This window comes from Micropterus salmoides, unplaced genomic scaffold (assembly GCF_014851395.1).
Source record: "Micropterus salmoides isolate LMB-PRFRI ecotype aquatic unplaced genomic scaffold, ASM1485139v1 Ms_hic_scaffold_16, whole genome shotgun sequence".
Taxonomy (NCBI): domain Eukaryota; kingdom Metazoa; phylum Chordata; class Actinopteri; order Centrarchiformes; family Centrarchidae; genus Micropterus; species Micropterus salmoides.
In genome coordinates, this window is record NW_024040707.1 from 12,778,491 (window position 1) to 12,792,692 (window position 14,202).

At 40.9% G+C, this 14,202-nt stretch overlaps 1 protein-coding gene across 1 annotated transcript in view; it reads left to right on the forward strand.

The window, feature by feature from the left end:
• The window catches only part of LOC119905739 (cadherin-4-like), a 262,027-nt gene extending 248,858 nt beyond the window's left edge, over positions 1-13,169 (forward strand). Inside the window, exons 13-17 of the mRNA XM_038723025.1 lie at positions 4,952-5,191; positions 5,678-5,914; positions 6,278-6,417; positions 6,501-6,665; positions 8,919-13,169. Of these exons, the coding sequence (XP_038578953.1) occupies positions 4,952-5,191; positions 5,678-5,914; positions 6,278-6,417; positions 6,501-6,665; positions 8,919-9,125 (989 nt within the window). The 3' untranslated portion in view covers positions 9,126-13,169. The remainder of the gene's footprint in view (positions 1-4,951; positions 5,192-5,677; positions 5,915-6,277; positions 6,418-6,500; positions 6,666-8,918) is intronic.
• The last annotated feature ends 1,033 nt before the right edge of the window (positions 13,170-14,202 follow it).

Below are 14,202 nucleotides of genomic sequence, written 5' to 3' on the forward strand. Positions count from 1 at the left end.
CTCTCTGCACATTAGCTTCACAGCAGCAACTGTAATGACAGTATGCTAACCCACAACTAGCTAACATTTTGTTACATTACTTGATGTGTTGTTGTTTGCTCTATATTATGGTATTTGACATGTTAGATTTCTCTAGAATCACTTACTCCACTTTTAAATAGTAACAATCAAATCAAATGTTACTATAAAAAGGTCGCCGTGGTAGCAATCTGTCAATCAGAAAGTAGCTAAAGCATATCCTGCTTTATTGTATTTTTTACTCTAAATGGGACCATAATTTACTAAATGAACATCATGCTGGATTGAAGAAGACTTAAAACTAGCAATTGAGATCATAAACTTATTAGTAAAGTGTTTACAGAGGTAATAAATCAAGGGTCAATTTTGTGATAGACTTTAATGAAATTGGACTTCTTTTTGCAACCAGTGTAGTCATCCACTGCTGGTCATTAGAAAGGCTACACACTTGTGTGTTGGTGTCTGCGTCGTTCTGCAATTACACCTCCAAAATGCTAGTTGGCGGTAGCGCTATAGCGTCCACTGTGTTGTGGTTTGCCGGCCGACCAATGACAGTTGGTCCACCGCGACGTGTAGTTACATTTTCCACACACGTGCAATAGATCGGTTGGTGCCTTGGTAGCGTAGTGAGCATAGTGTGACCACGCGGACTTGTCACAAAAAATGGGAGGCATGCGGTTGTCCGCACAGAGCCTACACCTCTTATTACATTTTTTTTGTCACATGGCCCCTAGCAGTCCCTTGCGTATTCGCTGAGCATAACACTTGTTTACGCCGTAGGCTACGGCGTAGGGTACAGGGCTACGCATAGATTCGACACAGAAGTATAAATCTAGCTTAAGTGTGATTCAACCATGTCAAAGGTGCGGCTTTCTCCTGGTATGGTGGGACAACTTTGAGTGCTACCGCTGTACAGAATTTGACCGGCCTTATTTAGTTTTTATGTTAATGTTCCAGTTCTGACAAAACAAACTATTAGATGAAAAAGGTGGATAAGTTTCACTTGACTAATAAACCTTACACTGGATCTTCACCCAGACTTTAAAAATATGAAGACTCCTTTGTAGTTGTGTATTTTTCTGAAACCCCAGCTGAAACTTGTGAAACTCTACTAGAGCTCCAGTGCCATACCCATCACTGATCACTTAATAATCAATTATTAACATTAATTGTAGTATTACCAGTCAGACAGAGCTCAAACTGTCAATAAACTCACTCATAGCCGCTGTGTTTAACTGTGTCTTACTCTTCTTGTGGCAAATGTCTTGCTCTGTTGCCATGTTTAATTGGCAGATCTGTCAGCTTTGCATAAATCTTTGTAAATTACATTGCCCTTATCTCATCCCAGAGATGGGCTCTGGGGTCGCTTGATTCCATCCAATGGCTCAGCCAGTGGGGCATGCCGGGGAAATGACTCGTAATTGGAGGCAGCTAAGGGTCGTCACCCCCTGACACACACTCAATAAACAACCCTGAGCTTTATACTGCCAAGCGTTCCTCCTTTTTTTTTTCAGATTTCTCTGTGCCGCATTTTTTTACCACACACATACACATTCATGCATTCTTCTCCCGACTCTGCTATCTCGTTTTCTGATTGTTTAAAGTGTCTATTCTTAACTCCCAATTCTCTGTAAATGCTGTTGCTGATGGTCTGTTGCTGTGTTCAATCAATGCAAAGGGCTTCAAGATTATGTCTGCAGATGAGGTGTGTGTGTGTCTGTGTGCATCAGCGCATGTTATTACAGTCCAAAGCTGACACTGTTATAGTGAACCAGCACCTGCAATGGATGCCTACAGTCACGTCAGACCACATTTCTCCAATTACCATAACTATTTTCATAGACTTACAACATGGACTTAGGTGCAACAGTGGTGTAAAGTACAATATCACAACTTTAATACCTGCCTAATTGGCCACATCTGCGCATCTGTATGTATAATAAGATTGTTGCTAAAGTGATTTGCAGATATAATAAACCCATTCAATGATACAGATGCTGTGACAGACATCTGTGTTCAACAGATTCCTTGAAGAGGTGGTATTATGCTCATTTTCAGGTTCAAAATCTTATTTAGGGGTTGTACCAGAACAGCTTGACATGGTTTAATTTTCAGAAAACACCATATTTTTCTCATACTGCACATTGCTGCAGCTCCTCTTTTCACCCTATGTGTTGTACACTCTGCTCTTGAGCTACAGAGTGATGCATCTTGCTTGTACAAAATCTTTGTTGGGAGTTGCACATGCGCAGTTCCCAGGTAAGGACTACTAGCCAATCAGAAGCAGAGAAGGGCCTTTGTAAGAAACAAGGTAGTGTGATCCAAATCAAAGCTGCTTCAGACTGCAACCGTAACCTTGTTTTCATTTCATTTAACTGATGCTTTTATCCAAAGTAACTTACAATTGCTATACATGTCAGAGGTCGCACGCCTCTGGAGTAACTAGGGGTTAAGTGTCTCATTACATTTTAGTATCCCTCAGCTTGCTTGGAACCTCGATGGAGGTGAGTTGATACAAAAAATGCAGGTACAGGTACAACATTTCTACAATGGAAAACCAAACAAAGGCGAGTCGAGCCAAAGGGCCTCCACTCAGACTAGCTTGGTTTGAGGGCGTGCCTGACCCCCTAGCCGCTTGGCAAGCTTTATGACGTGTTTTCATTGTGATGTCACAAGTAAAGGAAGTGAAGGGCTGGACTACAAACAAGCTGTTTTCAAGCAGTTCAGAGCAGTGCTTTCTGCGGGAGATGGGAACTCCCTTTGGGCTGGACTTTGGGCTTTTTCACTTTGCAAACCTGTTACATGCACAAAAAAGTGATATAACTCAATAAAGGAGAAGGGAAAAGCCAAAAAGCATAATACCACCTCTTTAAGAGTAAGAAAGTTTAATGCAGTGGATCCACAAACTTCAACCAGACAAAAAATATCTATTTGACTAAATCTGATACATTTCTATTTCTATTGGAGATAATGAAAGTATATTCTCTCTGTTACATAAATACCATACATTATATTATAGGCTGCTATAGACTGCTATGTGGGAACATCAAAACTGCTTCCATATGGCTTTATTAACAATTAAGGACTTTGGAGATATTCCTAATGTTCCTGGAAAGTTTGGTAACATTTCAAGAGTGCTTATCTGTGAGCAGGGAGTAATGTTTGTATGTATGTACTGTATGTGAGCATGTAGTGGAGATATCCTCTTAACACATGAGCACTTAAAGGTGCCATAGAATGCTCAATTTCAGCGTTATACTTGTATTTAGGGTTTCTATTAGACAATGTTTCCATGCTTTAATGTTCAAAAAACAAATTATTTTTGTCATACTATCCACTGCTGTAGCACCTTTTTTCACCCTCTGTCTGAACAATCACTGAACATTCGCAGCAGAGGTGTAGGACCTAGCCATAGACAGTATATTACTGGATGAAGCCACCCCACTGATTTGAATGGAGAGCAGTGAAGCCAGTTTTGGACCAATAAAATACTACTACAGGGTTACTTCCTGTTGGCACCAGTGTCTACTGTGCATGATCGCGCAGCATACGGCATACGGCAGAAACACTGTAATTCTGGTACCTGCATACCTGCGCCAACAAAAAGTTTCATGGCTCAGTGTGTTTGACTGACTCGGATCGTCACTATTTAATCTGCCCACCTACAAGGCTCACCTGCCAAACACCTAAGTAGCATCACTGATCGGCGAATAGTTGTTTTAGATTCACTGAAAGTTTATAATCTAAGCAATACGGTTACATCTCTCGTGTGCGACGGGATGTCACAGGGTTTTGACGTAATTTTTGGACCTACATGGAACCGTCCGTGTTAACGCTACTTTAGCTGCTAACGACTGCTAACAGCAGCTGCTGCTAACTAGTCAGCCATGCAGCTAGCCATCCTATTGCTGATTCTGCCCGAAATGGTGCTCTGGGGGTGTGTTGGTGTTTAGACCTCTAACATTAGTACAGAAGCTGGACCGCTGGATCAGAGTCAGCTGATTACCGCAGCTACCGTTAGCAGCAGCAAGTAAAGTAAAGTAATCTGTCCATCAGGAAACTTCATAAATCACAGAGCTGAGGTAGAGCAGAAGATATTTACCTTTCCTTCATAACCGTAAAGGCACTTTCTGTGAGACACACTGAATAACCTCCAGCTGGTACATGTAAATGTTAGCTGTGTAAATATTAATGATCCAAGTTATTATGTCACTCTTTGTGCTTCACCAGTTTTTTGCATGCACAATATTTACATATAAAGAAGAAAAACAATGGCGATTGAGGCTCATGATATGTCACTTCCATGTACTGATCTCTTCTTATTCAACTAGGCCAAGGTAAATAGTTTTACATTCTACGGCCCCTTTAATTTATGAGTATGTGTTTATGAATGGAGGACTGTTTGTACCACAATGAAAATACCCCGTTCACCTACAATTTAGAAATACGTTGTTCATATTGGAGGCAACTGCCTTTATCTTCACAATCATAGACAGCTCTTGTAGTATTGTGTAAATACATACAGACAAGGACTTGTTTGATTCTGTTACAGTCATCATTATTGTACCTAAGCCCTCTCTAGGCGATTGGATGTGCTGTGTCTGTATCTGGATCGACTGTGATTGGTCTGATTTGGCTGTAAGGCTGAAAGAGGAGCTGGAAAGCATAACTGTCAGAAGTATTTCTGTCAAGGGCAGAAATTCTCCTCAAGCTCTAAAACATCCCTACTTCTAATATCCTCATTGTGAATACAGTGTTTCTTTAACCTTTTCTCTTTTCTTTATTTTCTCTCTCTTTTTATTCTCTTTCATTATTTGCCTTCCCTCTGTCGACCTTCAGCTTCCCTCTTCCCTTTCAGTCGTCCCTTTCACTGCACACATCGTCTTTCCCTCCCGTCATGATACTATTTTCTCTTTCCTCTTTCTGCTCCCAGGCTCTCCTCCAGCCAGCGGCACAGGCACACTGCAGATCTATCTGATAGATATTAATGACAACCCCCCAGCGCTTATACCCAGGGAGTCTCAGATATGTGAGCGGATAAACAAGAACGTCCACGGTGTCAACATCACTGCCGCTGACGCAGACACAGACCCCAACGCTGGACCCTTTGTCTTTGAGCTACCCAGCCTTCCTGCGAGCATCCGACGCAACTGGACGATTTCTCGGATCAGTGGTGAGGAGGTGTCAGCGTGGAATAGGGCTTAGTACTTAGTACTTACTTAGAACAACATGTATGTGTACTTTACTGCACATTATACTAAACGTAGTGGGCACTGGACAGTACTTCAATATTATCGTTAGTCAACTTTTAGTGAAATAGTGTTTTGATATTATGAACATTTTTTATTTTTATTTTTTATAAAATGCTGTCATTCAAATTCATGATTTCAAGCAAATTTAATTGAAAACCAATGATAACATCTTGTGACATTGATATATATATTGATGATGAAAAAAATACTGTGATATTGATTTTAACCATTTTGTCTGGCCATTTGTGGAAGCAATTTTTAAGATCTTGGTCAGAAGTAACTCTAAAATTTGATGTTCATTTGTTCCCCAGGTAGAAAATAAGAGTATGTACGTAGAGTTAAATTATTTCAATAAATGTGATGAGTAACATCTAGTAACGTTTCTCTTTCCTCTTCACTCTACTTAGGTGATTACGCTCGTCTAGGGCTGCGGTACCAGATTTACTTAGAGCCGGGGGTGTATGAGGTCCCTATAATTGTGTCGGACTCGGGGAACCCACCATTGTCCAACAGGTCAGTCATCAAAGTGAAGGTGTGTCCATGTGATGAAAACGGAGACTGCACCACTCTCGGGGCCGTGGCAGCTGCTGGCCTGGGAACAGGAGCCATTATCTCCATCCTCATCTGCATCATCATACTGCTCAGTGAGTATCAGATGTTCATATCGCATTCTCCCACTGACACCTCACAATTCTCAGACATGTGACACTCCTACAAATACATACAACACAAGAAGTTAAAGCTGTCTGTAATTGGCTTTTATTTGCCTTTCTGTCAAAAAAGTGCAGTTCAGGGTGCAGTCATTAAACCTTCTCCAGGCTATACTACAACAACAGGAGCAATAGTTTGTATAATGAATTAATGCCTCAACTGCTGGAATCCTCTCCAGCATCTCTTGACAAGGTTTTTTAGTCTTAGTATTTCCTGATTGCCTGTTTTGTTAAGTGATGCAGATTATTGCAGTGTAAACCAATAGGTTTATCGTGTTCGTGTGTGCATCGGTGCAGGTATGGTGCTGTTGTTTGTGGTGTGGATCAAGCGCAGAGAGAAGGAGAGGCAGACCAAGCAGCTGCTTATTGACCCTGAAGACGATGTCAGAGACAACATCCTCAAATATGATGAAGAGGGAGGAGGAGAAGAGGACCAGGTGAGATCCTGAGCCATACACACATGCTTTCTATGTTGACCTCCTCTGCCTACTTACATCTGTATGCCCCTGTGGCTGTGTAGGACTACGACCTGAGCCAACTGCAGCAGCCTGACTCTTTGGAGCACATCATCAGCAAGCCGCCTGGTGTCCGCAGAGTAGATGAACGTCCCATCATCCCTGAGTCCCAGTACCCAATCAGACCTGTCGTGCCGCATCCTGGAGATATCGGGGACTTCATCCACGAGGTGAATTTACACTCACACAACGGACACGCACGTCACATCTAGCATGCAAAGATTAACCTTCAATAGATTGTTCCCCGTCAGTGTTCTGGCCTCTCACTTTAACTTTCCATCGATCTGACATGTAATATGATTACTCCTTTCTGGATGCTGTTCAAAATGTAAACTCCAGTATGGAAATGAAAACAACATAGAGTTTTGTTTTACTTTACAGCTACTCTCACCGTGCCAGCTTTATTCACACACACACAAACACACACACACTGACAAACACACACAACTCCAGCGACTGATGCGAGAAAATGCTGATTGACAGACTCGTGACAACACGTTCACACTCGAGAGGTGTTGGCAGCTGTTCAGCTTTGATCCATCCAGCCTTGACTCTCTCTCTCTCTCTCTCTCTCTCACACACACACACACACACACACACACACACACCTACGTACGTGATCTTGCTCCAGCAGTCTGGTAAAACACAAACACAGCAAACACAAGGTGTTCCTGCCATACACTGCACCCCTGGGGGTTGAGGGTTTTTAGGTTTCTGCCCATAGCATCTCTCTGTATTCGAGTGAAGTGGATGAAGTCCATCCTCTTCACCTTCCTAACCTTCAGGTCAATGGCCCTCATTTGTCATTTTAAGAAACAAGTGCAGGTTTGAGTGCCGGCAGACAACATGCAGACCCCTTCACGTCTTATCCCTGAAACAGGAACAAAATATTGATGAATATGTTTTGATCAGCCATTGATGTGTTAAAAGAAAGGTTTGTGCTGAAAAGTACACACTACATATAGTACAGAATTTATCTTGGCCATTTTTAGAGATCTGTGTGATTGTTTACCATTGCTTTTTGTTTGTGCTTGTGTGTGACTGGCTGTTTGGTTGTGTGTCCTATCTCTGTTCTATTTCTTCTGCTGTACTCAGGTAAATCTTGCAAAAGATATCCTGATCTCAGTGAGACTACCTGATTAAATAAAGGTTATAATAATGTAGATACACTAAGCTTTACCATAGGAACTTGCCCCGGTGATACGTTTACATAATGAACTGTACTATTTATTCAAAATTCACCAAAAGTAGCTTATTGAATATTACATTTCAAAATTCAAACATAGAAACAAAATTACATGCTTTGTTATGCTTTGTCAGTATGAGTGCAATACAACCTGTGATACTATGTATGTTCAATACTTTTCCATATACAATGCCATGTATCCTTTATTTAACTGCATACAGTATTTTCAAGCAGACATGAGACTGAACATAAGGCTACTACAAAGGTAGAATTGATAAATACCAGTGTCAGAAAGTACAATTCCGAGATACTTAAGTATTACCTTTTGTGGTACTTTGTAGACCACTATATTTAGCTAGTTACTGGAAGTAGCAGATTGAGATTTTACATACAAATATAAGCTTATGAAATATTATTATAATTATTAGAGATAAAAGTACTCAGCAGTATACAAAATAAAAATAAAATTAACCTCCACCTTGACCATGCTGAATCAATTACTACAAAAATTACTACCAAATTATAACAAAACCCATGGATTAGAAACTGAGTTTGAAAGACATAGGCGTTTACCAGGAAGGGAGGCTATAAGGAAAATATTAGGGCTGACCCCGAATAGTCCGGAAATTCTATGGTTCGATGGGAGGAGCCTGATTCTTGCTGAAGAGAAACATCAACATATCCGCTGGTGTTGTACCTAGATGTCACATTGCGGGACGTTCGGATCATTGATCACCAGTGATGAAACACAAAGAATATTGTGTCCTAAACAGTAGCCTACTTGAATTAGACCAGCAAGAAACCGCATGTCATGCATGTAAAACTCTGCACAAGACCGGTGAAGTATGGAAAAGGGAACCTCCCACCCCCACCTGCGCCATCGCCGCCGCACAAGCACACATATGATTCGACAATCAGTCGACTAAAGGCAGGACTTGACAATTCTGATTCGACTATCTAAATCCTTATTCGGGGACAGCCCTAGAAAATATGGGTACATGTAGGAACTAGCATTTTTAGAGTTTGCCACAAACTGTTAGGCTTATATCTCAGCCTCTGCTTTAATTCTGAACTTTCTTTTAAATCTGATTCTTGTGAGTGCAATACTAAATTGCTGGTTTTTGACAACTTGTTGCTTTTCCTTCACTAATGAATCTGCCCTTTTATTTTTATCATATTCTCCACTGCAAGCATGTGAGTACTGACCCCTACCTTTCCTCCTCTTTGTCATGTTTAGGGTCTGAGAGCAGCAGACAATGACCCCACAGCTCCTCCATATGACTCCCTGCTGGTGTTTGATTATGAGGGCAGCGGCTCTACTGCCGGCTCTGTCAGCTCCCTCAACTCCTCCAGCACGGGGGACCAGGACTATGACTACCTCAACGACTGGGGCCCCCGCTTCAAGAAGCTGGCCGATATGTACGGGGGAGGGGATGAGGATTAAATCTGCCCAGTCACACATGCACACACACACACCCTCGTCCCGTCAGCTGGCCTGCCATGCTCTGTCCCTCTAACACATGGGGCTATTACACCCTTATTGAACACACGTTAACAATGACATGTTCCCACTGTCCAACTACTGACCAACCAACCAACCAATCAACCCACCACAGAGGACCAGTGCCATGAGTCAGTTTCAGGTGCTCTTCTCAACCGTCTCCTGCTCTAAGCCTGTCTACGACTGAAACGGATATATTACGGACTTATAGTTTGTATTTTCAAACTCTTTTGCTTTTGTTCCATTTCAGGTTTTATGCTAGATGTAGAATTTAGTCAAATTTAGTTTTCCTCTAGTTTCTGTAGCTTTTTTTTTTGTCCCCACTCCCCTTCAATTCGAGCCATTCCCTATTCCTGAGGGGTTTCACTTTTCCCTCGCTGTCAGCCCCTGCCTGCCTCTCTGCAGAAGCTTTAGGTTGAGCTGCTTGCTTTGTCTGAGGGGAACAAAAGGGAAAAAAAGAAGAACACAGATATGAAAGTCCTTCGTGCACGGAGGGCCCTGGTTTATTCTTTCTTGAACTTGAATTACTTAGAACAGAAGCACTGTTGTTTAAAAAGTGCCTTCAGTGGTGCGTATTTTAGCAGGCTCCCGCTAACTCAGGATTGGTTGCCATTTTCTGGGCTTACATGCCCCCATATGACCCCTGACCCTTTAACTCAGACGTTCCCTTATCATTTCTATCGTCCTGCAGGGCTGTGGTAGCTGCAGGAGATGTCAGTGCTGGTTTCAGAGGAGCATTGACTGGCTTACGAGGGCGCTTTATGTAGACGTACTGTACATAGGCCTACAGTGTGTCTGTAAGTTATGGACAAATCATAAACTTTTCAAGTCAGGCATATCTGTGCTCCTAGATCACAGCCAACTTGAATGTGATTACTGAAATTACAAAATACATTATGGGACTGTCTTAGAGAAGAAATGCATTGCGTGTCTTTTTTTATTGTGGCTTCAATAGCAGCTGTGTTTGTTTTGAGCTCTCAGTATTTGCACCTGAAAGGGTTGTTACTACATTTTGAAGATTGACAAGTCATGTGTGTTACCTCTATAATGTTACTGTATATGAAGTACATATGAGGGTTATTTAAGGAGACTTTGTCTTTAAGATCATTTAAGGTTTGCATGTATCCCTTCACTCAAAGGTAATTAACATGGCACCAGTTATTGTGTGGTAAATGTGTCAAAGAAAACCATATAAACTGTACAAACACGAGGGGAAAAAAAACACAGGATTACTTCAAATAGCTCAGATAGTGTTACATACTGAGTTGTGAGCTTGTACAAGTCCCTTTCTCTCTTTATTTTTTTCCTTTTGTTGATTCACTGTTGTTTCTCAGCAAGCAAACTTTTAGTATACAAACTTTGGTGCTGGTCCCTGTCACAGCGACTGGGGGTATTCAGCCTCAACCAGGGATTTAGCGCCTTCACAATCTGTCTCTCTTCAGGCAGCATTTCATTCATCTGAAATTTTCTCCTAAAATTTTTTGGCTGCAAGTTCAAGAGGTTTTGAAAAGAAGTTAGAGGAAGGGAAAGTCTGTTATGAAGTTGTGCATTTTATCAAAGCAGACGTGCAAAACTAAAGCTTCAGTAATAGCGCTTTAAAAGACATTTTGAAAGACAGTTTTGTTGTAAGTTAATGAAAAAGCAGCTCTACCCATGGGCTTTTGTGATCATATTTCGGGGCCCCTGCATGTAGAGAACTGGGGAAGAAAGAGCTTTAGTCTTTGTATTAAATTATTTAAATATGCAAAACATTTCACAGAGGGACCAGGGAGATGCTGGTGAATGATAGAAAGGTTTAATCATTCCTTATCTTCTGAGTACCCATTGAAACACTCCTCGCAGTTTCAACTTGATGTGGACTGACCAGATTTTCTATTAATTATGAATATGATGAATGCTTGGAGGAAATCTCAGAAACGACAGTGTTCTTCAGATAATGTAACGAGAAGGATACTCCAATCCCCTTTTTTCTGCTGCTGCTTTTCAACTGTTTATCACCTGCTCGTGGTTCATATGAATATCTGAAGGTAAAAACAATCTTTAGTTTTCAGAAATGGTAATAAAAACTGTAACTATAGTTTCAGAGTGGACGAAAAATAATTATCTTGTGAAGATATAAATAGAAAATTTTGCCTGTTAGTGCAAATATTCATCATGCCATAACAAAGAAATATGTGTGAGAGTTTTATTTGACTATAAACCAGGAAAGGTCATAGTATAATTAAAAAGGTAAACAGGGTAGGAATCTCTTGATTTACATTAATAGACAAACTGGTGCAAATTGCACCTTGCGGTGTAGAAACTGATAGTTTCAGGATAGCTGTCAGCTTAGAGCGGAAACACAGTAAACATCAGAGAAGGAGTTGTTTCCACAACTTGCTGCTGGATAAGCTCTTTTCTATCCGACTGCTCTTCAGCCTACAGAATATCTTCACAAAATAAACACAGCTGTTACTTTCTGCTATTTGTGATTATTTCTGACATATAAATGTTGTATATTCAGACCATTTTTATACATTTGGTAACATGACTTATCTGTTTCTGTGTGGTCTTTGCATTTTCTTTCACTCCAGTTGTGTTTAAAATGAAATACTTGGCAATGTATATTTCACCACAAAAAGCCATGTGCATTTAAGAGAATCTGTATGATTCAGCTTACAGCCATACTCGTGTCGCTGTCAAGTTTAGCTTCATCATGGTGAAACGGTTCCACTTGTACAGTCTATCCTAGCACACACTCACTCCTCTAGGCCTTATTGTATATATGTGAGTGTTCCATATTATATGAACCCTTTCAGCATTGCTCTAATTCAGCTGTGGAGCTCCAACATTACCGATGGCCATCCTGCAAAATAAACACATGCTTAGTGAAATGCTTGTGCTCGCTAATAAGACGTTCAGACCAGATTCAGGGCCTAACAGGAGACAGGAGGCCACCTCACACACACACACACACAATTTACACAAGGTAACTGACCTTTATAACTGTGTCATACATACATACATGACACAATGCCATTATGATGCTGAATGTTATCTACGACTCGCAATGACACGTGGCAGCAAATCATCAGTGCAGTCGGTCAAAGTTGGCACCCCCATTTAAATGCAATTTGTGAGGGGAAATTAAGAAAGATTGATCATTACTTGTTACATACTTGGTCAACTTGTCTTATTGACGTTCCCTTGCTAAAGTGAGGGGAGTATTAGCAAATGATAGAATGAAGGAAGAACTATTACACTGCTGTAGTCGAACCATGTCTTCTGGCTGTGTCAACAACAGCTATTCTGCCTCTCTGACTGGTGTTAGTTAAAGGACACTTAGTCTCACACGGGACACTGCCTGAAGATGGACACACACATGACGGGAGGCTCCAGCTGAAGCCAGACTTTTGCTCTGCTATGGCCAGAACTACAAAGACATGCCGCAGTGTTTCAAACAAGTTCTCCCAATACTGCTCAAGTCCAAGTGTACATAATGTAGTATTTGCTTTCAGCTAAACAGACCAAGTTAGGCAAAATGTAACTGTACAATTGGAGCTTTTTGCATGTGTCTTTTTATAATGGACAGATGAGTTCTATTACAGTAACCATACAACATTTTAAAATGTGTCGCAGCCCGCATGACCGAGGTTGCAGTTCAGAAGGGATTCTGGTGTACCATACTCACGTAGTTTCAAACGGAGGAGAAAAAAAGCTGAAAAAATAATTGCACAGTTATCAAGTCAAAAGACTTTTTTGTAAATTGTCAACAGCACAAATATTTTGTATTGTTGTTTGTACCATTTTATAAGAAAATTAAGAAAAAAAAAAAAAGGGAAAGAATCTGTTGTTTCAAGCGTGTGTTTATAGTGCCACTGCAATCTTGGTTTCCAAATACCGTACAGTAAATGCGCAGCCTTGCAGATCAACCTTGTAATATAGACGCTGAGCTGGAGACTCCCTGTCAGCACCATGTGTTATAAATAAAATTTCCCCTCCTTATAAGACAGCCTCCTGTCATTTCTTTGTCACAGGCTGATTTCTACAGGTGATGCATTTCCTCAAACACGTGTAATTTTGTAAAAAGTGCTAATGTAGTTTTGACCAGAAATTGTTAAATTAACTGTCTGTCGCCCAGGTAGCTTTGCACAGTGTTAACTTTAAATTTAATTTAGTTTGGTAAGGCATCACCCATTAACTAGTCATGATACATTATAACAAGGACAAAAATAATTATTACTGTCCTCATACAGAAGTCCTCAAACATGTTCAGTGTGTCAGCTGTGCCTCTTCCGATTCAGAAGAGGAGATGAAGGTAAGTGTTACTCTATATACTACAGTATATAGGGCAACACTTACCTTCATAAAGTGAACGTACACAGCATCTTAACTGGATTATATTGTAAAACAGGGTCTGAGGACCGGTTCAAATCCCTTTCTGTGTAGAGTTTGCATGTTCTCCCCATGTCTGCGTGTGTTCTCTCCGGTGCTCCAGCTTCCTTCCACCATCCAAAGACATGCAGGCTAGGTTAATTGGTGACCCTAAATTGTCCTTAGGTGTGAGTGTGAGCGTGAATGGTTGTTTGTCTATGTGTTGCCCTGCGATGGACTGGCGACCTGTCCAGGGTGTACCCCGCCTTGCGCCCGATGTCAGCTGGGATTGGCTCCAGCCCCCCCGCGACCCTGTACGCAGGATAAGCAGTTGACAATGGATGGATGGATGGTCTGAGGACCAGGCTGTCTCTTCTCACGAGAAAGAGATGATAAAATTACATGAATTTCCAGTATAATATCAAAGACACTGCCTTTTTTCAAGTTTGTATTTGGGTCAACGACATATACATTTTTTTTTATTAGAACAATGTGTATAAACAAGTTTTATTTGTTAAATAACATTTGAAAGTGTTTAAATACAATTTCTTTACATTTTTTTAACTAAGCCCAAAAAATGTCAGGTGGCGCAACCAAATATTTGTAGCAATATATATATTTTCCTACTATTCATTCTAAGTTATAGCTTTGGCAAGTATTCCCTAGA